The sequence below is a fragment of the Pogona vitticeps genome, chromosome 7 (genome assembly GCF_051106095.1).
Source record: "Pogona vitticeps strain Pit_001003342236 chromosome 7, PviZW2.1, whole genome shotgun sequence".
Taxonomy (NCBI): domain Eukaryota; kingdom Metazoa; phylum Chordata; class Lepidosauria; order Squamata; family Agamidae; genus Pogona; species Pogona vitticeps.
Genome location: NC_135789.1, coordinates 24,504,163 through 24,528,597, shown reverse-complemented (window position 1 = coordinate 24,528,597; position 24,435 = coordinate 24,504,163). Strand labels below are relative to the sequence as shown.

Genomic DNA, 24,435 nt, shown 5'->3' with positions numbered 1-24,435 from the left:
AGCGAAATGAGCAGAACTACGGAGGTGGAAGCGGCAGGCTTCCTGCTCTGTCAACTGACAGCCGGGAGGGTGCGTAGGCACGAGTGGCTCTCTCCGGAGGAGCAGCGGCTGCCCCTTCTGGCTTGAAACCAAGACCTTCCCGGCTGGAGAAAGAGGGACCTTTTGTCCGATGTTCTCGCAACAACAGGTCATGTCAGACATTGTGAGGAAGAAGGAAGTCTCCCTTTTAGCGAAGCATTTGCTTTCCCCAAATGAAAGCGCGGTGGCGTTCCCCAGCAATGACTCACCCCTGGGTTGTGGAACAAATCACTGCCACCCGTTTTGGGGGAAATCGTTGATCTGAATGCAACCAAGCGCAGCTCTTTTTCACATCCTTGGCAGCTGAGCGCTCCTCTCCTCCTCCATCAAAAATGCCAGCAGCCTCCTCTGAGAGGGAGTCCTTTAGGAAGACAGGAGCTGCTGATCTGTATCTCCTGTCTTTTTGTCAGCCGGGAAAAAGGAGAAGCCACAGGCCAGCAACAGAAGCTGTGCTTGGCTTAGTTAGGGGGAGGTCCTGAGTTCACTGCCTTTTTCATTTTGCTTTTAAAGATAAGATCAGGTCACTCAGGATGGAAGCAAACTGTGTTCTGGACCCCTTTCCTGCATTTTGGCTACTTTTTTTGTAGGCTGCCTACCAGAACTTAAAAAGGGGAGATGGGAGCATTCCGGGGTCTGAAGTCTACTGGCCAGCAGGGCCGTCGGGAATGCTGGGAGATGTAATCCAGACAAGGATGATGACAGGCTCTGGGATGAACCGTGGGACTTCCTAAGGCCACCTCTTGGTTCCCAAATGGGCCGCTAGACCTTTGGGCCTGCCTTGCGACCCGCACAGCCTTCCCGGACAGAATCTCCTTTATATAAATTCATAGATTGCACCAGGAAAGCTTCTGCAGACGCTTGTTTCCTTGAGGGTTGTCCCACTGCGGTTGTGCGATGGCAGGTGTCAAAACAATCCAGGGAGCCATCAGGGATTGGGGTCTCCGTCCTGAGGCTTGACTTGCCCGCCTTTCCTTGCTCTCCAGGGTCCTCCCGTTTATTTTCCATCTGCCCTGACCCTGGAAGAAGAATCTGACAACATCACCGAGCTTTTCCAGCTGGTTTCTCAAGGGAGCACAGCTGATGTTCTGCTCCCCCCCCACTCTCCTCCTGGGGTTCTGTTTAGAAATGTGGCATCTCCCATTTTCCATGTCTGTGCCCAGATATGATGTGGCACAGTTGTGGACCCACAACTTACTATTTTTCACAAAGATAGTTGCGCTCTTTTAGAGGCGTCAGAAAAAACATGTGTAGCTCTCTTTCTTAGCTGGGGAAGAAACTCCCAAAGTGGGCAACAGCTTTGCTCCAGACAGACAAACTTGAATGAATGAATGAATGAATGAATAGACAGACAGACAAACAAACCCATTCCCAGTCCTCCAACAGCCGGTCAGTGGCCCCTGGTCATCCAGCACCTTCAGTTCCCATGGACTAACAGTAGCTGTAAGAATTGGAATTGGAATCATTTTGGACTACAATTCCCATCACCCCAAGACAGCATGACCACTGTAGCCTGTGAAGTAGTCATTAAAAAAAAGTAATTTTCTGGTGATCCGCATTCAACACAGTCTTGGAAATGAAATCAGCTGGGACCCCCAGCGAATAAGCTGTAGGATGACTGGATTTCACTGTCTTTTTCATTCAGCTTGAGGGACAGAAAATCGAAAGCTGATCCGACGGCTGACTTTAAACATTTGACGATCTCTCCTGTGGAATTTGGAGCCAGGCTTGTTTTTTGATAGCTCCAGGGCCATGGATTCGAATTCTGAGGAAAGAGATGTTGCCTACACATTAGGAAGAGCATCCTGATGGTAAGAGATGTTTGACAGGAACGCTGTGGTTCGGAGGGTGGTGGACCTTCTCCTTCCTTGGCAGTTTTAAATGGAGCTTCCCTTTCGGGAAAGTTTTACTTCTGATTCCTGCCTAGCTGGAGGGTAGACAAGATGACCCTTGCGGATACCTTCCGGTTCCACAATTCTGCGAATCCAAGATGTTTGCTTTTGCAAACCATTTGTATATCTCTAGCCAGCTCAGTTATCTCTCTGTCTTCCCCTTGTTCTTTTCCCAAAAAACCTTTTATAGCAGAGGAGAGTTTGGAATGGGTACACGTTGCAGGGTGTATCCTTGCGGGTGGTGGGCCCTTCAGGAGGGAGTTCCAGCCTACCAGCGGTGTCAAGAAGTCCAAGAAAAACAGCCAAAGAGAGACCGGCTTCCCTTCTAAGGTCACTGACTGTAAGGCCTCTTATCGTTTTTGCGATATCCCAGCCTGGCTGTTCCTTCATCAGCTTGGAATTTGGGCCAAGGGTTAGTCCCGGTTTCTGCTCAAGATCTCTCTTAATCTCCACAATGACATCAGCGTCGTCCCACCCTTGGCGGGCGAAACACAAGCAAGAGACGGGACAGGGGCTCCTTCAAGGTGCTGGAGGGGGGGTGCTGGCTACCCCAAAACGTCTCCCCCCCCTTGTTGCAAGTGGTTCAGATGGGTTGGGCATTCATGAATCACATGCCTCCCCCACTCCATCCCCAGCCGATCACAAAACTGAACCCACAGAGCCTCCATGTCCCTCGGGAGCAAAACGTTTGTCATGGTTTTGTCTCAATTCAATTTTTTCGGGGGGGCGGGGAGGAAGGAAGGAAGGAAAAGACTCTGTTGCAACCCATCACCCTACGTATGTCTGCTGTCTGTCTGTACTCAAGGCTCCTCAAGACAAGAGCATTTGAATCGCCTTGTTCTGGGGATGTTGGCAAATGTTTGGGTCCAAATCTGAGTCTTTGGTACTTGAGTCCCAAATCCCAATTAAAAAAAACAAGCTTCCCCCTCCCAGAGGGGGAAAAATGTTTTTGCAAATCAAATCTGAGTCATTGGCGGAGGGGGACCCTGAATTCAGTCTGAGCTTAGTCATGGGTGCGATTTAAGTCCCACTTGATGATGAGTCTCACAATTCAGGTCCCCATCCCGGCCTTGTCCTGACCCCATCCCTGTTCTTTTGCTTGATGCCAGAAGAAATTTTGGGCTTTCCCCAGATTTTGTGTCCCCGCTGGATGTGATATAGCACTAATCTGCAAGCCGATAAAACTTTCCGGGAGGTGGGCAGCGATTTCTCCCAGCCTGGAACACTTCCCTACTTTTTTGGTCCCGTAGTAATATCAGTGAGTTTTCTAACACTGGAGGATGAGGAGGATTGAAAGCTCCCGGGGAGGAGGAGGAGACTCCCTCAGCAGACGTCAGCCACAGACAGGAAGCGCCATAGCGCTAAATTCTGGTCCTGGAACAAAGTGCTACAAAAAATAAAGCAAGGGCTTGGGGAATGATAGAAAAGTCCTGGAACTTGTAAAAACAAGTCAAGACAAAGCAAGGTAAGAGGAACATCAGCTAGATGGTAAGAATTTCAGTTATAATCAGGGCTTGATGGGGAATTTAAAGGGCTCTAAATGCTGCATTGGGAAGAGGCTTTAAAAAGATGGAACGCCTCTCTGCCCGGTTGGGTTACACTATTGTGTCCTGCCAGTTTTTCTCTGAGATACAAATATCAAAGTAAATAAATAGAAAGCTGAGTACACACTGGCCTCTTACACTCCTGTTCAGCCTTTCCACTAGTGTGCTCCTGTCATTCATAACCTGGAAACTTGCCTACTTCAGCGCTTTTACAAGGCGCTGAGGATTATTCAAATTCAGTACACAGTAGGTCTCCCCTTATCCATGGGATCAGTATCTGCTGATTCACATCCACAGTCTGAAAATATTAAATGAAAAATCCTAGAAATAAATATTTCTAAATATGAAGTTACCAGAATTGGCCACTAGAGGGAGCAGGAGACCATGCTATGCACAGAGTTTGCTATAATCCTCATTTTCCAGCATCTACAAGTGGGGCTTTGCAACCGGTCCCCTGTACATATGGAGGTCCTTCTGCATAGGATTTTTAAAAAACTGAATGGGGATCAAAACCCCAATGCAATGTGTGTGTGTGTGTGTTAGAGAGAGAGAATGCCTGTCATTCTTCGTAGGGTTGGCTTTTCAAACCTTGAACTGTTCCTCGAAAACCACTTGCTTAAAAAAGACAGCCAGACAGAGACTGGGAGAGACTGTAGGTGTGCCGGGCTGGTTTCCATTTTCCATCCCATGCCCTACTTTTGGCACCAGGCACCGGCTCTTCCTTGGATTATGGGAACGTTCTGGCTCTCCTCTCTGCCTGCCTCTCTGGGTTGCTGAAGCTGATGTTTCTCCCAGACGCGCCGAGTTTAATTTCAAATGCAAGAAGTTTGGCCAAGGCCTGGGTCTTCGTGGAAGGCTTTCGCCCGCCTACGCCAGCTTTGCCGGCTAGCTCTGCGGGAGACACAGCTGTAAAAATATCCAAGCTGGGCTGACCAACAGCCTCGAGATTACGAGGGACAATCTATGGGGAGGGTATGTACGTGTATTATTTCGTTATTATACATTAATGGTACGTATATCTTAGTTCTCCGGTGAGGTCAGGGCCGTGTGCATGGCTCTCCTCTCTCTTATGCTTTATCCTTAAAACAAGCCTGTGAAATAGATCAGGCTGGAAAAGACTGTGGTGGCTCTAAATTCACACAATGAGATTTGTGACTAAGTGGAGAAATATCTTCCACAGCGTGAGCTTTGCTGGCTGTGGCCAGTGGGAGTTGTAGCTGCAAAATAAATAAATAATAATAATAATACAGTGGCGGGCCAAACCTTGCTGTGCACAAAACAAGCCGATAATGGATTTTGATGACTTAAATGTACTGTAGTTCTGTGTCCAGGGAGGGTTTAAACCCGCAGGCAGTGTATCAACAAACTAGGAACAGGTCTTTTGTAAATCCAACGGGTCTTGGTTGCTTATTCAAGATCAAGGCATCTCACACATCTCACTATCCCTGTTGCATTACAATATATTTTGGCAACAATATATTCTTGTAGGGAATATCTAGCCTTGTTTGTTGACTCCTCGGTTCCCGTGGGGACCTCAGGAAAGCAAAGACCCAACCCTTTGTTGGTGCTATGGCTGTGTCCGTACATAGTGTTGCACAAAAGATACATGAGTCGAGGCATGCCGAAACCTCCTTTGCCCAGGTTTGTTGTTGTTATGGTGCCGTCAAATCAATCCTGACTTTCGGTGACCCTATGAATTATTGACCTCCGAAAGGTCCTGTCCTTACCAACCCTGCTCAGCTCTTGCAAAGTAAGTCAAGGCCACGGCTTCCTTCATTGAGTTGATCCATCTCACGTTCAAAGCTTCCTCTTTTCCTGATGGCTTCAGCTTTTTCCCAGTGTTATTGTCCTTTCCAAGGAACCTTGTTTGAAATGCAGTTGTAAAACCTCCATTTAGTCATGTTTAGTTTGTACAGAGAGTTCAGGCTTCCTTGCGTCTGGAATGCATTTATTTATCTCCAAACCCACCCACCCCCCAGTTTCTTATCTGTCAGACCAAGCTAGGTTTGTGAAGGAGGGCCCATGCTCCTTCATCTGATGAGTCTCACCTTTGATCTTCCCACTTTTGGGTGACTTTTCAGGGAGTAACTGGGCCCAGCTTCCTGAAACCATTGCTCCCAACTTCTGGAGAGATGCGACCCCCCCACCCTACCCCCTTCACCCTATGGAGGTGTACATCTAAGAGAAAAGTGCCCACAATCTCCTAAATTGTATTTATCTTGTGGGGGGGGTTCATTAGTGATGGATAACGAAGAAGAAAGAGAGAGAGGGACCCTAAATCTCATTTGTTCTATGTTCCCTTTGAAGTGTGGAAGAGGAACCGGCCTTAATGAGCTTTCATTAAGATGTGGCAGGGGAGGGGTCGGGTACAGGCCGTTCCTAATTATAGTTCCTTAGGGGCATAATTACAGGGCAGACTTCAAAGGGGTTCACATGCATATCCCCTTTCTAATTGTAGCTTTTTAACTGGGCTTAAGATGATCAACCAAAGATCTCTAAGAGGTAGAGAAAGAAGGAGGGTGAGCAAATGCTGGGGCACCCCCCCCAGGCCCAGATGTGGTCCCTTCATGCCACTCAGTATTCCCCCCCCCCACTTTTATATTTGACTTCAACCAGGGGTGCAAGAAGCAGTTTTGCTATATTTTGATTCTTCTGTGTTGCCCAATGTGGGGCAGCTGATAGAGTGGAGGACTCAGGAGACTTGGGTTTGAATCCCCACCCGGCCATGGAAAACCTACTCGGGGGGGGGGGGGATGGAGACGGCAAAACAACACCTTAAATAACTTCCTTACCTTGCAAGCTCTCATCAGAGTCACCGCAGGTTGGCTCCGACTTTACAGCCGCATAAAATAACCAGGTCACCCCCAACCTGTGGCCAGATTTGTAAAATTTTAAGAGCATTGCTTTTTCTGCTAGAGGACGGAAGGGTTCTTCACCCACCCTCAAGGGTTTGGAAGAGAAAAAAAATATTTTGGGTGTGGACAGGATGCCAGGGATGGGCTTACTCGCTAGGAGAGGCCACGTGTGGCTCTGTAGAAGTGGCCCTTCTGCAGTTTTAGACTTAACTGGCCATCGCAGGCTGCTGTGTTAGACCAATGAGGGAAAATAGCTTATTTTCAAGGGAGACGTAGATGTAAAACAGAGAGATTTAGACACTTACGGTTTCATTATTTTACCATCCCCCAAAATGCAGCTCTTCCCTGCGTGGTTTTTGGGACCCAATTCCCGCTTTTTGCTCAACGTCACATGATAACCCTCCGGGCCTTTAGCTAGGCTGGTGCCCGGCGGGCAAGGATGAGGCCGAGGGCCAGACTCAAAGCTTTCCTGGCGTGGTAGGACCTTCCCAGCCCAATACTGGAGGCACAGGCTTTGGGACACCCCCCCCCCTCCGGCTCCCTACCTTACCTCCACACGACAGCAAATGAGCCGTGGAGCGCTTTTTTAGAGAACTCCAGCCCCCTGAGTTCATTGCATTGCTTATCGTTCCTTAATAAGAACAGAAAAGAATTTATGAAATGGCTTAAAATGTGAAATGATTCTCTCCTCATTCCCCCACCAGATTTTTTTTTTTAAAAAATATTTACATGCAGTTCTTTGCCAACACACTGTTTTGAAGTGCCAGAAGCGAGGGCCTGGGTGGACCCTCTTGTGATTAAAGGTTTTCGTCTTTAAAACATTTGGAGTGACTGCAGATTCGCACCTCTTGCAGTCCAGTTGCTTCCGAGGAAGCCCTCTGTCACCGATGAGGCAGAGCTGCTGAGGGGCCCAGCTTGTTTTTCTGTCTGGTTTCCTGCCCCCCCCGCCTTGCCGTTGTGTGCCCTGAGGTCCCAGAGGTGGATCAAGACGATGGATCCTGTGCCGCCCGGAAGTCAGGCACAGATGGAGGATTCGTAGCCCACGACTGGGAAGTTGAGCGCTTGCTTGCCAAGTCAGGCAGGGTGACGAGATGGGAAGTGATCATTCAGTGCCTGTTCTTTGGAGGTGAAGGAAAACCCCGGGGCTGAATGGGCTCAGGCATGCGTGCTGATAATGAAATAGGTAATGCGGGAGAACAAGTGACAAGCCGTGGCACCCACCATCCTGCCACTGTCTCTCTGCCCCCCCCCCATCCTCTGTATCCATCACTGAGCCTGCCCGTGGAGGGCTAGCGAAACCTCTGGAGTCTCCAGCTTCCCAGTTGTGTCTTAGGGCAGAATCGTAGCTCGCCAAGCTGTCCGAGGCCGCCCTGAATCTGAGCTGAGTTCTTTCGCAAGTTAATCTTTGACTCCTGGAAATGACTTAGCACTCCCCTTTATGCCGGCAGAACGGCTGGGTTGGATAAGGGCTGGATCTGTCATGACTTGACTCCTCTCTCCATCCCGCCCTCTTCTCCACCTCCTCTTTTTTTTGGGGGGGGGCGCCTCTTCTGCCAGCAGATTTTACCCAGCAGATCCATTCTTTACTGGCAGGTCTGAGAATTCAGCGGGGCAAAGAAGGTTCCATTGACCCAAGGGCTTTTTTGATGGCACGAACAGATTCCTACCAAGGAGAAACAGCATCTTCGTTTTCCTAATCTTTGACCCCCCTGCCCCCCTTTTTTAAATGTGAAGTAAACTGATCGCTGGATGGTCCAGGGATTCCCCCCACGGTGCCTCCTTGTTAGGGACTAGACTCAGTGATCCAGTGGGTCCCTTCCAGCTGTGCCATTCTAAGATTTAGTTGCTAACACCAGCAGAAAAGCTGAGTTGGGATTGTTTTTCCTGCTGTAGCTGCTCTCTCAAAGCCCCCCCACTCCCCCAAAATACAGAATTTACTAGTCTCGAGCTCATTAAGTGCAGTAAAAGCTATCCGCCTCTGGTTTCCCAAAACCTGAATCCGGGAGATTTTTTATCTGTGGGTCTTCTCTAAAGCAGCCTGTGCGGTCTCGAGTTCTTTATATTTCTACCACTTTTGCTCCTGCGCTTGTCTTTTGAACTTTGGGACTTATGGAGAGGGTTCCTGCCCATGTCAGCAGGTGGACAAAGGTTTGTTTGCTGTGAAAAAAAAATGTTTTGTTTGGCCTGTGCCGTTTCGGAAGAGAAGCAACCTTCCGGAAAGCGTGAAGAGAAATCCCAGCTCTGTATACAGTACTAGATCTGAGATTTCCTGGGCCACTCTTGCAACGATACAGAATGAATGTGAGAGGAGACTCTCCGGCTACCGTTGCTGTTATTTTCAAGGCCTTCTGGGGGTATCCTACCCAGAGAGGGTTCACCCCCTTGTGGAACATCCTTCATACAACCAGCTGAAAAGCCGACGGCATGACCCGTTGCGTGAAGTGTGTCGTGGGGATTTGGAGGAAGGCCTGCGTGTTTTTGCCGAGAGGATCCTGGATGGAACTTTTAAACACATACAAATACATACATATGCATAGAGAGAGGGGGGGTGCCTAAAAGGACTTTGAATGCCATATGGGATGGCTGCCCCCCCCTTGAAATTCAAACCCTGCTCCTTTATATGGCACTCCCCCCCCCACTTTCCTTCTTTTTAAGAAACCCACTTGGTCTGCGTTTCCTCTGCAAACATTTCTCAGTTCTTGCATTGAGTCCTTTCTTCCAGATTCATTCTCAACCCAACCCAATCATCCTTCTTCTCTTTCTCCTCCTCGTTTCCTCCTGTCTTCCCCTCATCCGTTCCACCTCGCCCTCCCGAGCGGATCATTCAGATCTTGCTTCCGACGCCACCGGCTCGGAAAGGTCTATTTTCTGCAGAGCCTAATTTTAGTAGCGCTTGCTAAATAAAACAGGGTGATTATTAGCTGCGGAAGCTGTTTCGCAGTTGACATTTGCCTTTGGCTCCTAACGGATAGGAAGAAACAAAATAGGGAATGTGATCAGGGCGTGCTGCTTAATGGAGTCGGGCTACAACCAGTGCATGTTTACTAAGGGAAATCCATGGGATTTGCTCGCAGGTAAATATGCACAAGGGTGCCTGGATGACTGGCTTGCATTATCACAGTGAGCAAATAAGTGCCCAAGTTAAATAAAGCTACACCCCGGGAGCAAACATGTCACCAAGATGTGGGTACACCTTTTGTGAATTTCAAAGGATGTCTAAAACCATGTGCCTTTCTTTTTTTCCATAGCACCTATGTGTCCCTCTTCTTTATGTTTTCTTTCTTCCCAACATTATTGCTCAAGTTTCCTACCCCCAGCTTTAAAGATAAAAGAAAATGCATTCGTTCCCCCATGTTCTGAAAGGTTAAAGCAGGCTTCTCCAAACCAGAGGCTCCCAGATGTTTCTGGACTCCAGTACTGAGAAGGTCCACTTGGCACCGCCAGTGATCGTGGCTTCTGGGTGTTGTAGTCCAAGAACATTTGGGATCCTCTGGGGTCTCCAGTTGGGGGATCGGTGCTTCTAGCACAGATAATTCCACATTGGGTCAGACTTTGAGGGGGTGGGTGAGGGATCACGTTTCACCTGTGGGCTGTTCCAGGCGTGGAAATGGCAAAAGAAAAAAGCAGAGAAGGGGCCAAATTCAGGAGGAATTGGATATTTACCTTCTGGTTCTGACTTTAAAAAAAAAGTTGTGAGAATTTTAGGGTCTGGTGGACATCGTTTGACCCCAGTGCAGAACCCTTGCTCCGTGATGCATCTTGGAGCAGAGAACAATACACTGAAAAAATAAAATAAAAAAGGAGTATTACTATTTTTTTTAGTGCTCTAGGTCATGGATTGGGGCTTAGTGAATCATGGTGAAGCATCAGGAATATGCCTTTCTGTCCTACGGACAGCAGGGACTTTAAAATATGAAAATAAAAAATACGAAAAGAGGGGGAGGCACCTTTGTGCCTTTGAGATACAGTGGAAACAACTCCCATTGTTCTCGAGCTTTGATTATATAATGTCTAGGGCTGTGGAAGGTCCCAGGATGCTCTATTCCCATCTTGGAGCACATCTGGAAAAACCTTGATCTTCCAGATGTTGTTTGACCGCAACACCCACATTCCTTTTGTACTGGCTCATGGTAATAGCGGTGTCACACATCTGGAGAGCACCAGGTTGCCCAGCCTCGCCAGCAACCTGGTCTCTGAAAGGCAGAAAGTGAAAAATAAAATCTTAGAACAGTGTTACCCAACCTTGGGTCCCCAGCTGGGCTGGCCAGGATTTCTGGGAGTTGTAGTCCAGGAACAACTGTCTTACCCAAGTTTGGGAACCAATGCCAGAGAATAATTGACTCTAGGCCTTTGGGGTATCTGGCCAGGATTAGCCCCCAAAGTGCAATCTTGGTTGCATGCATTATACTTCTTCACACCAACAGAGTTGTAACAGAAACAAATTGTTGTTGGAAATACAAAAAGGAAGTTTGATCATTCGCCATTCTGTGGTTGGGGGCCGTAAGCCCGCTCCTTGAGGTTTTGGTGGGCTTAGAAGCCCACGAAAGCATCAGCCAAACGAACCCCTTTGCCGGAAAGGTGCACGAGAGAGAGAGACCCGTGGCCATTTCTGGGGCGAGGCTGTGTCTCCTTGCACGCCCAGATGAGGGTGATTCTGAGTGTCAGCAACTCACCAGTGGGCCTCCGTGGCAAATCACTCCTTGAGCATCTCACGTGCTCAGAAGGTCCCGTTTTGGTCACACGGAAACAAGAAAGCACCTTTAACGTACTATCGTAATTTTCACTGCTTGGTGGACTTCACTGATTTTTAATGTTTTACCGTTTGGTTTGACTGATTTTTTTGTTTTGTTTTCAATGTGAGCATTCATTTTTCTTTTATGATTTACAAAAAAGAGAGAGAGAAGCAAACAAACTCGATGTGTTTATTTTACGTTACAAGGATTGTTTGGAAACTTAGCCTGCGTTTAGTTGGCCTCCTGAGGACTGGAAGCGACTGGGTGGCACAGAGGGAAGAGGACTGAGAAAAGCAAATTATAAGGATAATGGCAATAAGAGGAGGAATGGCAAGAATAATAGTTAACAAAGCAGCAGGGAGGATGATGGCCTGATTGCAACCCATGAGCCTCCTCCTGACAGATGTTCCCTCCCTGCAGCTGCTACTCCCCTGGCCGGCCAGCTGTGCAACACCTCCTCCAGATGTGCGCCCCTCCCTCCCTCCCCCTCCCCGGCTGCGGGGTTTGGAGCGTGCAAGGGCGGAGGGGGGAACTTCCCAAAAACGGGAGGGGGGAACTCCTCCCCGCCCTCCGCCCCTGTCCATCAGCCGAGCTCGGCCAATGGGGCGCGGCGAGACATCGGCCAATCCAGGGGCGTCTCTGATTTCCATGGCAGCGCCTCTGCGGGACCAGCAGCCCGGCCAGGTTGGGCGCAGCAGCTGGAGCAGCAGCAGCATAACCCGGCGGGAGAGCTGGATGGCTGGGGGGGCCATGGGTCCCGACAGGACACCCCTGGAAGGTGAGGTGTGTGTGTATGTGTGTGGGCAGGGGACCTTCCTTTAGCTGGCAGGGCTTCCCTCTGGAAAAGCATGATCCGCCCCACGAACCCAGGCAGCCTGAGGCAGGAGCCGGCGGAACTCCCCCCCTCTTGCCGCGGAGGAAGCACCCCCCCCCGTGCCTTGAGAGCATCGGGGCGGCAGCGGGTGCCTCTGCTTCACTTCGTGGGTTTTCCTCTTTATTTGCGTTGTGTTCCAGAAGGAAGAAGGAGGGAGGAAGGAAACCCTCCAGAAAAGATGAGCCTCTGAGCATGCAATGCACGTTCCTAATAATCTATTGTGCGCTTTCCATCGGGCGTGTTCTGCCTCTCGGGGCCAGTTTCTCTTCCCCTGGTTATTTTTTTCCCCTCCCTTTGGTTTTCATCCGCTTCTGGTTAAACGGCACTCTTGCATGCGCTCAGAGGCACTGGCCGCCTCCAGTCGCCCACCCAGCCGCCCTCTTCGCACCAGAAGACCCCGCGCAAGAGGCAGGAAGGATCCTGGGGCTTCTTTCCTTTCCTGTTTTTTACCTTCTTTTTAGCTTTGGGTTTGGGAAGAAGCAAAAAAAAAAGTGCTAGAAGGGAATAAATCTCTGGGCTTCCACAGAGCTTGGCTGGAAAGTTTCAGCAGAACAAGGAGGGAAGGATGCCTCTGAGCATGCACAGATTTCTTCCAATGGTGGTGTTGAGGTTCTCCCCCCCCCCATAGCTGTTACACAAAGGAGAAAATGTATTTTGCTCATTGGATCCACGTGTTTCCTCTGATCTCACTCACTCCCTTTTCGGTTTCATAAGAAGGTCTCTTTTTTTTGACAGATCGGGAAGGCCTCTTAATGGTTCCAGCCATGCCAGCTGCCCTTTCCGATCTTTCTCCTGTCTAATTGAGCAGAGATAAAGGGTTCAAACAGCCAGGAAATCAGAATTTTGGGCCTCTGTGAATACCTGCTTCTTTCATAGCTTCTGCTTCGCTTCCCTTGAGCTGGGGTTTTTGGGGGGGAAAAGGAGAAGGAAAACCCAGTGCCTCTCTCTGTTCATACACAGATTACCTTTGAATTTAAAAAGATCCTTTATGATCAAAGGTGAGCAAGCCCTTGTATTGCTTTGTCTTAAGAGGCATGTATTGTCGGAGGGCAAAATGGCTCTGCCTTAAAAAGAATTACAGGGCTCTTTTAAAAAACAAATAAAGGGACAGCCAGCCAACCGTTTTCAGCTCAGATTTTTGGCCGACCACATTCCATCATCTTCAGATCTACTTATCAGCGCTATGGGGGTTCCTTAGCCGGGAGAAACAAGATCCTGCCTGTACTGGCTTGAAGTCTTCACGGTCCTTTTCACCTGCTGAATGTGCAAGCTTCTGCTGGAACAAAGTGTATTTTAACAGGCCCTGCAAAGTGCTTAATTTGGTAATTTACAGGTGCTCAGAGGTATCTGTTCCCTGTTGTTATTTTTTTTTAAATGGCACAGTCTTACGTGGGTCACTTCTGAATTAAGCGCTGTTGAGTTCAGCAGGGCAGTCATCCGAGAGAGAACATAGGATTTGCCTGCTAAATCTGTCTGATCTTGGAGTATAATAATAATAATAATAATAATAATAATAATAATAATAATAATAATAATAATAATAATAATAATAATAATAATAATAATAATAATAATAATAATAATTATTATTATTATTATTATTATTATTATTATTATTATTATTATTATTATTATACTGTGCTGTCAAGTCAGTTCTGACTTACAGCAACCCTTTTTTTTGGGTTTTCCATTGAGAGAGTAACTCAGAAGTGGTTCCTTGTTCCCTTTTCCTGGGGATGCCCTGGCATTGTGCGGCTTGCCCAAGGCCACCCAGGCTGGCTCTTTTCCCAGGAGGTACAGTGGCCAAAGAAAAATACTGCATAGGAATGTGGAATGTAAGATCTAGGAACCTTGGTAAGCTGGATGTGGTCAAACAGGAGATGGCAAGAATAAACATCGACATCCTGGGCATCAGTGAACTAAAATGGACAGGAATGGGCGAATTCAATTCAGACGATTACCATATCTACTATTGTGGGCAAGAATCCCGTAGAGTAAATAGAGTAGCCCTTATAGTCAACAAAAGAGTGGGAAAGGCTGTACTGGTATACAGTCTCAAAAATGATAGAATGATTTCAATATGAATCCAAGGTAAACCTTTCAACATCACAGTCATCCAAGTTTATGACCCAACCACCAGCCTCTGGAATTGGAGCCCCTTTGGTTTAAGCTGTTGACCAAAGCACCTTAACTCTAAAGTCCCCTGGGAGCTCCATGGCAAAAATCTTATTGTGGGTTAGCTGCAACGTGTCTTTCCGTGGTTGCACACCGAATTGTGTGACTGCTGTGTGATGGCAAAAACTAGCAGAAGTCAAAGGGCTTTTGCTTTAAAGATGGGATGATAAATGCATCCCGTCTGTCCTTCACGGGTTAGGAGATCTTGCTCCTTTGGTTCTGCATTAATGTTTCTTATGTTGACTCCAAACAGAACCTTTTTTGGAATATTGCTTCTGATTTCCAGCGGCCCTAAAAGGATTTTTTGAGTTATATAGGTTGTTGATTGTACACCTTCCTAATCCCTCTGTGCCAAGTGGGGATTTGAACCCAGAACTCCAGCATCCTTTCCAGTTATGCCACATTGGCCCACAAATTGATAGACAGGCATTTATGCCTAGCCCATGATTATTTGATTCTCAGAGAGCTGTCCTCTGAAGATGCCCATGGCCACAGAGACTGGCAAAACGTTAGGAAGAACAACCTTCAGAACACGGCCAAAAAGCCCGGAAAACCCACAACAACCATTTGGTTCTTTATTTTCCTCCCTTCTTATTTTTTCTTTGCTTCTCTGTTTCATCTTTTCCCTTGAGAAATGCATGTTAAAAATCCAGTATTTTTTTTTTAAAAAAAATGAATAAACACTAGGATTTCCAGCAAGTCACCTCTATTGGTTAGGACCGAGTCCAGTGATATCTACGTCTATGATTTCTTCCTCCGCTTTTCATAGGAGAAAATGATCAGCCACATAAGAGAGGAATTTTTTATGGAAGGTCCATACAGTATTTGGCAGGAATTTATTCCCCAACAGATATCAGGATAATTGAAGTGTCCCGTTACTACTACATGTTTCTTTGAAATTCTTCCAATTCGTTTTACAAAAGTTTCATCTCCCATCTTCTTCTTGATTGGACGGTCAGTAGCAGACTCCAACTCCCATGTTCCTTTTGGGTTTTGCCCCCATTATATTCATCCAGATGCTCTCGATAGGACAACCAAGCTCATCCTCCTGTACTTCTGTGCAGGAATATGTGTTTTTAAAAATGTGTTTTTGACTGTTTAAAACCCTTCTGATGAAGTTCTTCATGCTGTGGCCAAACATATTCTTCCCATCTCTTGTGGGGTGCAAATCCTCACTTCTCAGCAATCCATCTTCCAGAAAGCTTAGCTCATGATGCATTAAGCTTGCCCGTCACTGCAAATCTGTAGTTGTCTGCATCCAATTTTTTACACGCGTGCAACCAACAATATCTTCCATGAAACTGGGACCTTCCCATCCTTGTTGGCCAAAGTAAATCAAAGGCGCAAGCAGTGTGGTGTGTCCACCCCATTGGGGCTGTTTCCTGCAGTTCTGCAGGAAACGCACGGAGGCCAAAGGATTTCCTTGGTTGTAAGTGTTTGATCAGATGAGCTGCTTCGCAACAGGTGACAGGATCCCATTCTGGAAATCGTTTGAGATGGATCTCAGAATGTTAAGTCCAGTTGGCGATGATGCCTTTGGTAGAGATCCTTGAAGTGTTCTTCTTTGCTGATATCCAAATTTCAGTGTTGCTTCGTGGCTTTAACGCTAGAGTAAATAAGCACTAGAGGGATGAATTAGGGTTCTCTTTTGCGGCTGGGGTTCTCTACCTCACCGGGTTACGCTTCTCTTCCAACATGATGTATTTCCTTCTGGGTTGTAATAAAATGAAAGCCAAGTGCTGCTGCGTCCCGAGAGTTCACAGGATAAATTAGTATGGGTTTTTTTTTTTTTTTTGGCCTTTCTGCGGTCTTGGTCAAGCCAACTCTTTGTATGGCAATGAACTCTGCTTCGTCTCCTTTTCCTACGATTCAACAAAACGGAATGGAATGATTTGACAACTGACAAGTGTCCCGGAGCTAACTGGGAGTCTTGCTCGGCCGAGATTTTCCTTTTTAGTTCTTGCGCTTCTGCGTTGGCTCCTCGCCAGCAGATCAAGGTGTAATCTCCAAAGAGGTGAATGATGTCGTTGCCGTCAACAATTGCAAGTCATGGTCCAGACGTCACGTTCCTCACTTTGTCCCTTGATCAGCCGATGTCCCCGTCCTTAGGACGGTGGGTTCTTTCTGTGGTGCCATAGGAAAGAAAGGCACCCTCCAGTACTTGAAACGTTGCTGCTTCCTGCCCTCTGAGCCACCCCTGGCATTAAAGTCACCCCCAATTCTTAAGGCGGCTTGCAGGTCTTTGCTCTGAAGGTCTAGCTCTAGCAGATGTTCCTCCAGAGTCGCCCACTGATGATCAGTGTCCATCCTAGAAGCTTTTGGTGGGGGGCAAAGCTATCTTTGGGGATGGAGGTTCTCTTCACTGCCATAAGAGATTGGGGGGGGGGAGAGAAGAGATTATTTTCCTGGGTTGCTTGACCTAAAACAAAGTAGTCCCTCTTGGGAGCATCCCTTGAAGCTTCTCCGAGGGAAGGCAAAAGGATTAATACCCATTTATGCCACGGGCGTTGCAGAACCAGGATCCTATGCATCGTGATAACAGTCCACTTTTGTGAAGAAGGGAAGGATTTCAGGGTCTAACAGGGCCCCGTGCCAGCCAGCGACATTCCAGCTGAGAAGCTCGGCCATCCTCGTGGAAGCATTTATGATGTCTCTCGGTTTGCTCCGTCTAAGAAATTGACCTTCTTGGCTGTTTCTTGGTGACGGCAATGGGACTGCAAAAATGGACTTGGTCGAGATTCTACTACTTACTTGCTAGTTCTTGCTTTGTGCCTTAAAAATGGCCCTGTTGGCGATAAAAATGCTGCAGGTCCCTGATTTGGGAGTGTGGGTGCGGAATCCTTCTTTTTCTCCCAAAATAGTACCTAGTCTCATTGACATTTATTTCAAGTTTTCAGCCCAGAGTCTCTGTTTCTTTCTAGCATTTATTAGTGGCAATCCCGTTTTCCCTTTGGCAGGTTCTCCCTTTCTGCTTTTTTGTCTCCTCACCCGCCCTGTGTTCAGCACCTGGTGGTAGAAAAGGCTCTAGTCCTCATTGTCCTCAATAAAAAGCTCGCCGGAAACGAGTCTTGGTCCATCCGTCATGGTGCAGCTGACTCTTAACTAGCATCAGCATAGGTTTCAGCCAAGACACTTCCCTTATAATCCCAAGAGATGCTCCCAGGAATTGAACTTGCCGAACCTTTTACAACTCAGTTGCATTGTACTAAGATTCCCATCGTCCTCAGATTTCAGATGGCCCACCACATCCCGAGAGCAGCTGGTTTGTGCAATAGGAGGAAGAGGGATCCGATGCATGTGGGTATTCATTGCCATGGCTTTCAGTGAAAAAAACCAAGGAATAAATAAATGTTTGCCATATACAAGGTATCCCTTCTTTCCTTCAAAGTGTGGGATAATTGGAATATATTTTCCAAACATGCTCAGGGAAAGGTTAGATTTTAGCTCGCTTGGCCTATTCCACCCTCTTGCTTGCTTTTCCCCAGCGGCCTAAGACAGCGCAGCGCATTTCGCTACTAAATCTTGACTGCGAGTACCAATTCTTGCCTTTAAGCCTTGGACTGCAACTCCTAAAGTAAGGCAGCTGCCGTTCCTTTCTCCCAAACAATCTTGGGAACACTAGTTTGAGAAGTTCTGTAAACTTCCTGAGTTTAAGGAAAGATGATGGAGGTGTTTGTGGTGCAAGATGATTGCCCCAGCTTTTGGGTGGCAAGGGTAGAATTTTGGATTTGATGGTGCCCAGAAGAGTAGATACTCAATGTGGTGTAGTTGATAGAATGGTGGATGAGGGCTCAGGAGGCCTGGGTTTGAATCCCTGCACTCAGCCATGGAAAAGGACGGGGGAATTTTTTTTTTAAATTTAGGCATCCTTCAGTCTCGAAAGACTATGGTAACGTGCTCTGTATGGAGGACTTGGATCAGTTCCATTTCTTGGGGGAAAATGGAACTGATAAAATCACTCCCTAAATGTTTCACTGACCTTAAAAGCCCCATTTGGGTTGATGCAAGTCCCTTCCGATTTTGACAGCACAGAACAACGACAGTATCCATAATTAATATATTACATATTACCTAATCTTGGGGTTTTATTGGATGGTTTTGGTCTGTTTATCTGATAAAGAGCCTTCAGTCAATGGAGAATGTTGACCTGAAACAGGAAACTAGTCTGAAGCCATCAATGCCCTGTTTGAATTAAAATGCCCATTTTGCTATGACTGGCTTGTGCGTATCTAATGGGTTTTCATCATCATGTCGTCTTCCCCTCGAAAAGGGTCCCAGGATGAATTTCAGGTCTGGCTGAAGTGATGCAAATCTGTAAATCCATACCATATAACCTGTCTCTGTGCTGTATTTTCCCTTAATTTTTTTTTAAAAAAACATTCCAGCTATCAGTTCAGGGGAAAGACAAATAACTGAGTTCCAGATCAGATCAAACCTGGGCCCTAACTAGAAGCAAACCTGCTTAAACTTAGATGGTTGTGTTTTGGACAAAGAACAAGAATCCTGCAGAAGGCCGTAATGCTACAAAAATTGAAGGCCACAGAGTAGGAGGAACACCAGACGTGAGACAGCTTGACTCAGTAAAGGAAGCCATGGTTTTGACTTCGCAAGAGATCAATTGGAGATCATTCATTCATTGGGTTGCCCTCCTTGACACCCGCTATAAATTTAGAAAACTGTCTTGGATTTTTTTGGGGGGTGGATAGGGAGGAAGCAGATATGTACTGTATGTGTTTGTGTCTGGGTGCGTGATTGTTCTCCTTGGTGGTTTGTTGTTTCGGTTTTGCCTCTGATATATTTTTGCAGATCCTTTGGCTCTTGGTTTTATCGTAAACTGTGTCCAAAACGGGGACAGAAATCGGTAGCACAATTCCAGAGAGAAGATCCTCCATCTCAGCAGTTTTCCCCTCCAGCTCCTCATTTTGGAGCAGTTTGGCTTGTTCTCCTCCTTTTCCAAGAAGAGCTGGGGACTGCGGCTGGAAGCAACGCTCGGCGGGTTCGAAAGTCTGCCTTCTTGGCTCCGTGTTGGGTGCTCTGGTGGTCTTGGTGTCTCTCTCTCTCTCTCTCTGGGTCACAGATTCGCGCTGAACTTTGTAACAGAAACAGTCATGAACGTTGAGAGTTGCGTTTACACTTTGGCCCTACAAAAAGTTTCTGCTCAGCTAAAAAAAAGTTTTATAAGATGACAGTTGTTCTGCAGAGCTGACCTAGATTTCCAGATTAATTCTTTGCAGTAGTTCCCAGATTCGTCCAAAATGTAGATGGAGCTGGGCGTTTTGGGGCAGAGAGCAAGGGCGTGAGAGAGAAAAGGCTGAGTCTGGTCACTTTTGTGCATGTAAAAATTTGATTTTTTTTAAAAAAATATTTTTTATTTTATTTTAACTACAACATAAACATACACATAAAATACATAAACCAAAATACAAATCGACTGTGTTCCCCACCACCCTAGTCGGGACCTCTTGTAGTAATCCTCTTCTTCCTCTTATCTTTATTCTTCCTTTATTGTCCTCTTCTCCAGAACTGCATTGATTCTTGATTTGGAGCTTTCCCTTTTCCTCTTGTTAGCACATATTCAAGAAATCTGCCCCATAGATCATAGAAATTATTCTTTTTCATCTCTCCTTTCTTTAACCTTTAATTTACAAGTTATCATTTATAGCAATGTTCCATGTTTCATGATACCGTTCTTCCATTCGAAATTCAGACTTTGGTTTCCAGTGCCTAGCTATTATGAATCTAGCTGCTGTTAATAAATTGACAATCAATTCTTTAGTCATCTTATCATATTCCGCATTCTCAAATATTGATAACAGAGCTATCTCAGGGTTACATTCTATATCTTTTTCACATACGTCATTTAGTTCTTTAAAGATTACGTTCAAAAATTTGTCCTTTTTCACGCTCCCACCGCATAGGAAAGCATGTACCGAAATTTGATTTTATTGTACCATGAAGACTTTTCTGCATAGCCAGACGGAGGGGAGACATGGTGGGTGGCTACCAAATTCCTCATCAGGCCACCTGGAATTAGATATTGCAGGCATCTACGTTCCTGGATTAGAGCCAGGCATGCCTGCGTCTTTTCAAACTTGACTTTGCCGCCATGAGGACTGACGACTTGAAACCCCATTCCCAACAGCCTAGTTCCACTCTCTTAAGGGTCAGGAATGGGAACTTGAGTCATTGCTTTCAAATAGTAAACCAGCAACTTGGCTCAGTTTTTTTTCCTTCCAGTGACTTGGGCTCCATTTGGAAATCAGAATCACCCACCCCTTTATTCTGGAGGGGGGGAAGCTCGTCTTCTATAGAGGCTCAGGCTTGAGACTCTAACTCGGGTCTCGGACCCAAAGACTTGGCAACCTCTCTGTCAATGGCTAGGCCGCGTCATCTCTCGAGGGTCGGAAAGCTTTCCGGGAAGCAGGACGTTGAGCTCCGTAGACCTTTCTCGTAGGAAATAAGTAGGAGCGTTTGCTTTGAAAGCAAGCTAGAATTCTTGGTTGAAATAGCTGGAATAACTCTTGCTCGGTGGATCAAGGCATCGCTCTGCCCTGGGGTGTGTGTGTGTGTGAAGCCTTGCTTCCCAGGCTCCCTCAGCTTCTTGGAGAGGCAGGTTCGAACCTGCAGTTCGAATAGTCTCCACCCATTGAGTCCTTTCTTTCCTTGCTAGATAGCTGTCGGCGGCTGATCCGCCACGGTGCCATTGGGGCTGGCATTCAAGAAGAGAGTATCCAAACCTTTGTGTCCTGCCTACCTATAGTCCTGACATTCTGGATAAATCGGAATTATTTGCTTTGAGCTGCAGAGGTACGCTTGACAGGATGGGGAAAAGCCTTAGAAGGCATCTCAGAAGACCGCAGGGGTTTGGGGGCGGTTATTTGGTGGGTATCCGATTGCCCCTCTTGTTATAAGAAGCAAAATACACCTGGAGGGGAAAGGCAGTGGGGTATAGTGTTTGGAGTGTTGTTCTAGTCTCAGAATGAATCGTGAAGCTCACGTGCTGATCTGGGCCCCCCTCTGCATCTCTGAATGGAATCTACCTCAGAGGGTTGGCGTTGGTCTAAAATGGGGAGGGAGAGGACCATGGGATGCCATGTGGAGCTTCATGCGAGGGGGGGGGAAGGTGGAAACAGCAGAGCAAAGGAGGCAGATAGGAAGAAGCTCTTTCCTTAATCATGAACTGTTTCCAAACAAATATGTTGTTTTCGAAGCTCCATTTATCTTCCTGTGAATACAAGGTAGCTGCTTCTCCTTGATCTCCACAATATTCCGGCGAGGTAGGCCAGGCTGAGGGAGAGAAAGCGAGGGGGCCAAAGCCCCCGCTCCAGTGGGTTTTCATTGTCAGAGTGGGGATTTGAACCTGGGCTTCCCGAATTCCATGTCATTCTCTAACCATTACCCCGCACTCCCTGCTAAGAAACGAAAAGATTCCCAGATATCTCACAGTCTGGAGAAGTTAGACTTTTCTGGACTGTAATTCCCAGATTGTTCCAACCAGCCCAAGGGCCATTTTTATTTAGAAGTAGAGGTGCTTTGAATTCAAGGGGTATTATTTCAGGGGTATTAAACAGGCATGCCTCGGCCAGGGTTCCTAATAAAATATGTCTCTAGGATGTGACCCTCTTAATGGGAAAGTGTGCCTCTGCGCCTGTTGGTTGGCTCACATCGAAAGTATTTTGGATCCTTTAGGAGAAAAACGTCAGCATGTAAATCTTTTAAATAAACAAATATATAAATGTTTTAAACAAACAAACACATACACACACACACACACACGTGCATGCATGCATGCATGCATGCATGCATACATACATGCATACATACATACATACATACATACATACATACATACATACATACATACTCGAGAGTGTTGTATTTTAATAGTCACCCAAAATGTGCCTTTCAGGAAGACATATGCATTGATGGCTCAGTGGTTTCAGCATCCGGAGTTGGGAGTTCGATTCCCCACGGGGCCTCCTTGATAGGGGCTGGACTAGATTACCCCGGGGGTCCCTTCCAGCTCTGCAGTCCTAAGATTATTATGAACCGCCGGATAGCTCGGGGTTGAGGTCTCTGGCTGCGGAGCAAGAGGTTGGGAGTTACCGTATTTTTCCGTGTATAAGACGCCCCCATGTATAAGACCTCCCCACTTTTCTAACCCAAAATTAAGAAATCTAAGTGGAGGTTAGCAAGTGTGGGGGGAAAGCAGGAATCAAAGCCATGCAGGATCACTTTGATCCCTGCTTTCCCCCTCCACTTATTTTTGTTCTTTCCTCAGCTTACTTCCATGTATAAGATGACCCTCAATTTTTAGTCTAAAGATTTTAGACAAAAGTATAGTCTTATACATGGAAAAATACGGTAGATTCCTCCACGGTGCCTCTTTCCTCAATGATGATCCATAGGATCCCTTCCAGCTCTGCAGTTCTAAGATGATGATGATTTCCAATAATCCCAGTTACAAGGACAGTCTTTGATTTCTGTCTTTATTTTGCCCCCCCCCCAGCAGGCTGCCATCTTTTGGGAACACCCTCTTCATGGCGTGAACCGCGAAAAGCGGCCTGGACCGGACGATCCACTTTGATCGAGTGAGACGGGGACGTTCTGGGGAGAGAAACAGAAAAAAATGGTCGGAAAGCTGAAGCAGAACCTCCTGCTGGCCTGCCTGGTGATCAGTTCGGCGACGGTTTTCTACCTGGGTCAGCACGCCATGGAGTGCCACCACCGGATCGAGGAGCGGAGCCCACCAGCCCGGCCGGAGCCGTCTCCGGCGACGGAGTCCAAGCCCGGCTGGGGTTTCCGAGCCAACGCGAGCGCTCTTGCTTATCACAAAGACATGCCTTTGATATTTATTGGAGGGGTGCCCCGGAGCGGGACCACCTTGATGCGGGCTATGCTGGATGCCCACCCAGACATCCGTTGCGGGGAAGAGACGCGGGTGATCCCTCGGATCCTGGCCGTCAAGCAGATGTGGGCCCGCTCGAGCAAGGAGAAGCTGCGTCTCGACGAGGCCGGCGTCACGGACGAGGTCTTAGATTCGGCCATGCAGGCCTTCCTGCTGGAGATTATTGTGAAACACGGGGAACTGGCCCCGTACTTGTGCAACAAGGACCCTTTTGCCCTCAAATCGTTGACCTACCTGGCTCGGATCTTTCCCAACGCCAAGTTTGTCTTGATGATCCGGGACGGCCGGGCCTCCGTGCATTCCATGATCTCCAGAAAGGTCACGATTGCCGGCTTTGACCTCGGCAGCTACCGGGACTGTCTGACTAAATGGAACCGGGCCATCGAAACCATGTACAACCAGTGTTTGGAAGTGGGCCAGGGTCGCTGCATGATGGTGCACTACGAACAGCTGGTTTTGCACCCGGAATGGTGGCTGCGGATGCTCCTCAAGTTCCTCCACATCCCCTGGCACCCGGCGGTCTTGCACCACGAGGAGATGATCGGGAAAGCCGGAGGGGTCTCTCTTTCCAAGTGAGTTTCTCTGGGAAAAATTCTCCCACTCCCTCTCAGTTGTAAACTTTAGCTCTCTTTGACTCTGGCTCCCATCAGCCAGCATGGCCAGTGGCCAGGAGTGATGAGTGTTGTAGTTTGGAGGACCGCCAGTTCCTCGCCCCTACAAGTGCAGTGGTATTACCTCGAGCAGCAAACAGCTGCTAATTAACGTGTCCCAGATTGAATTCATGGTCACTTGTCGAGTTGTACAACTGATGCATGACTCCGAATTCAGTCAGGGACTCATTAATTAGTGACTGTTTGGCACTCCCAAGTTACACCGTTGCATGATGTCGGCATGAATACAATGATGCCTCGCTAGACAGTTACCCCGCATGACAGTTTTTTCGCTAGACATTGACTTTTTGCGATTCGCAAAACAGTGATTCCTATGGGGGAATTTCTCTGGACAATGTTTGGTCCCTGCTTCGCAAACCGATTTTCGCTAGACGACAATTCTGACAGCTCCCTCCGCGGTCGCAAAACAGGTGTTTTGGAACCTAAGCTTCGCAAGACAGCGATTTAAACAGCTGATCGGCGGTTCGCAAAGCAGCTTTCCTATGGCCAATCTTCGCTAGACAACAATGATTCTTCCCCATTGGAACGCATTAAACAAGTTTCAATGCATTCCAATGGGGAAATGCTTTTCGCTAGACAATGATTTTGCTAAACAGCGATTTCAGTGTAACGGATTATCATCGTCTAGTGAGGCACCACTGTATTCAGTTGGATTCTACCTGTGATCTGCAGTTGTTATTTTTATCTGTGATGGGGAGCTACCAGTTC

At 47.3% G+C, this 24,435-nt stretch overlaps 2 protein-coding genes across 7 annotated transcripts in view; both read left to right on the top strand.

Moving 5' to 3' along the window:
- Positions 1–10,586, top strand: part of CRCP (CGRP receptor component) — a 29,142-nt gene extending 18,556 nt beyond the window's left edge. The window contains exons 6-7 of one of the 2 annotated variants that reach the window (XR_013538105.1): positions 1,721–1,886; positions 3,218–10,586. Coding sequence is in view for 1 of the 2 variants with exons in the window: in XM_072978346.2 (XP_072834447.2) it covers positions 1,721–1,747 (27 nt within the window). In the remaining variant the exon portion in view is untranslated. Of the gene's footprint in view, positions 1–1,720 lie in introns of both variants that reach the window. The other variant, XM_072978346.2, reaches the window with a different exon arrangement.
- Positions 3,295–24,435, top strand: part of TPST1 (tyrosylprotein sulfotransferase 1) — a 32,243-nt gene continuing 11,102 nt past the window's right edge. Inside the window, exons 1-2 of one of the 5 annotated variants that reach the window (XR_012080679.2) lie at positions 3,295–3,432; positions 22,661–23,628. Coding sequence is in view for 1 of the 5 variants with exons in the window: in XM_020803916.3 (XP_020659575.3) it covers positions 22,778–23,628 (851 nt within the window). In the remaining 4 variants the exon portion in view is untranslated. Of the gene's footprint in view, positions 3,433–11,714; positions 11,878–22,657; positions 23,629–24,435 lie in introns of those variants that run through there. The other 4 variants (XR_012080678.2, XR_012080680.2, XR_012080677.2 and 1 more) reach the window with 4 other exon arrangements.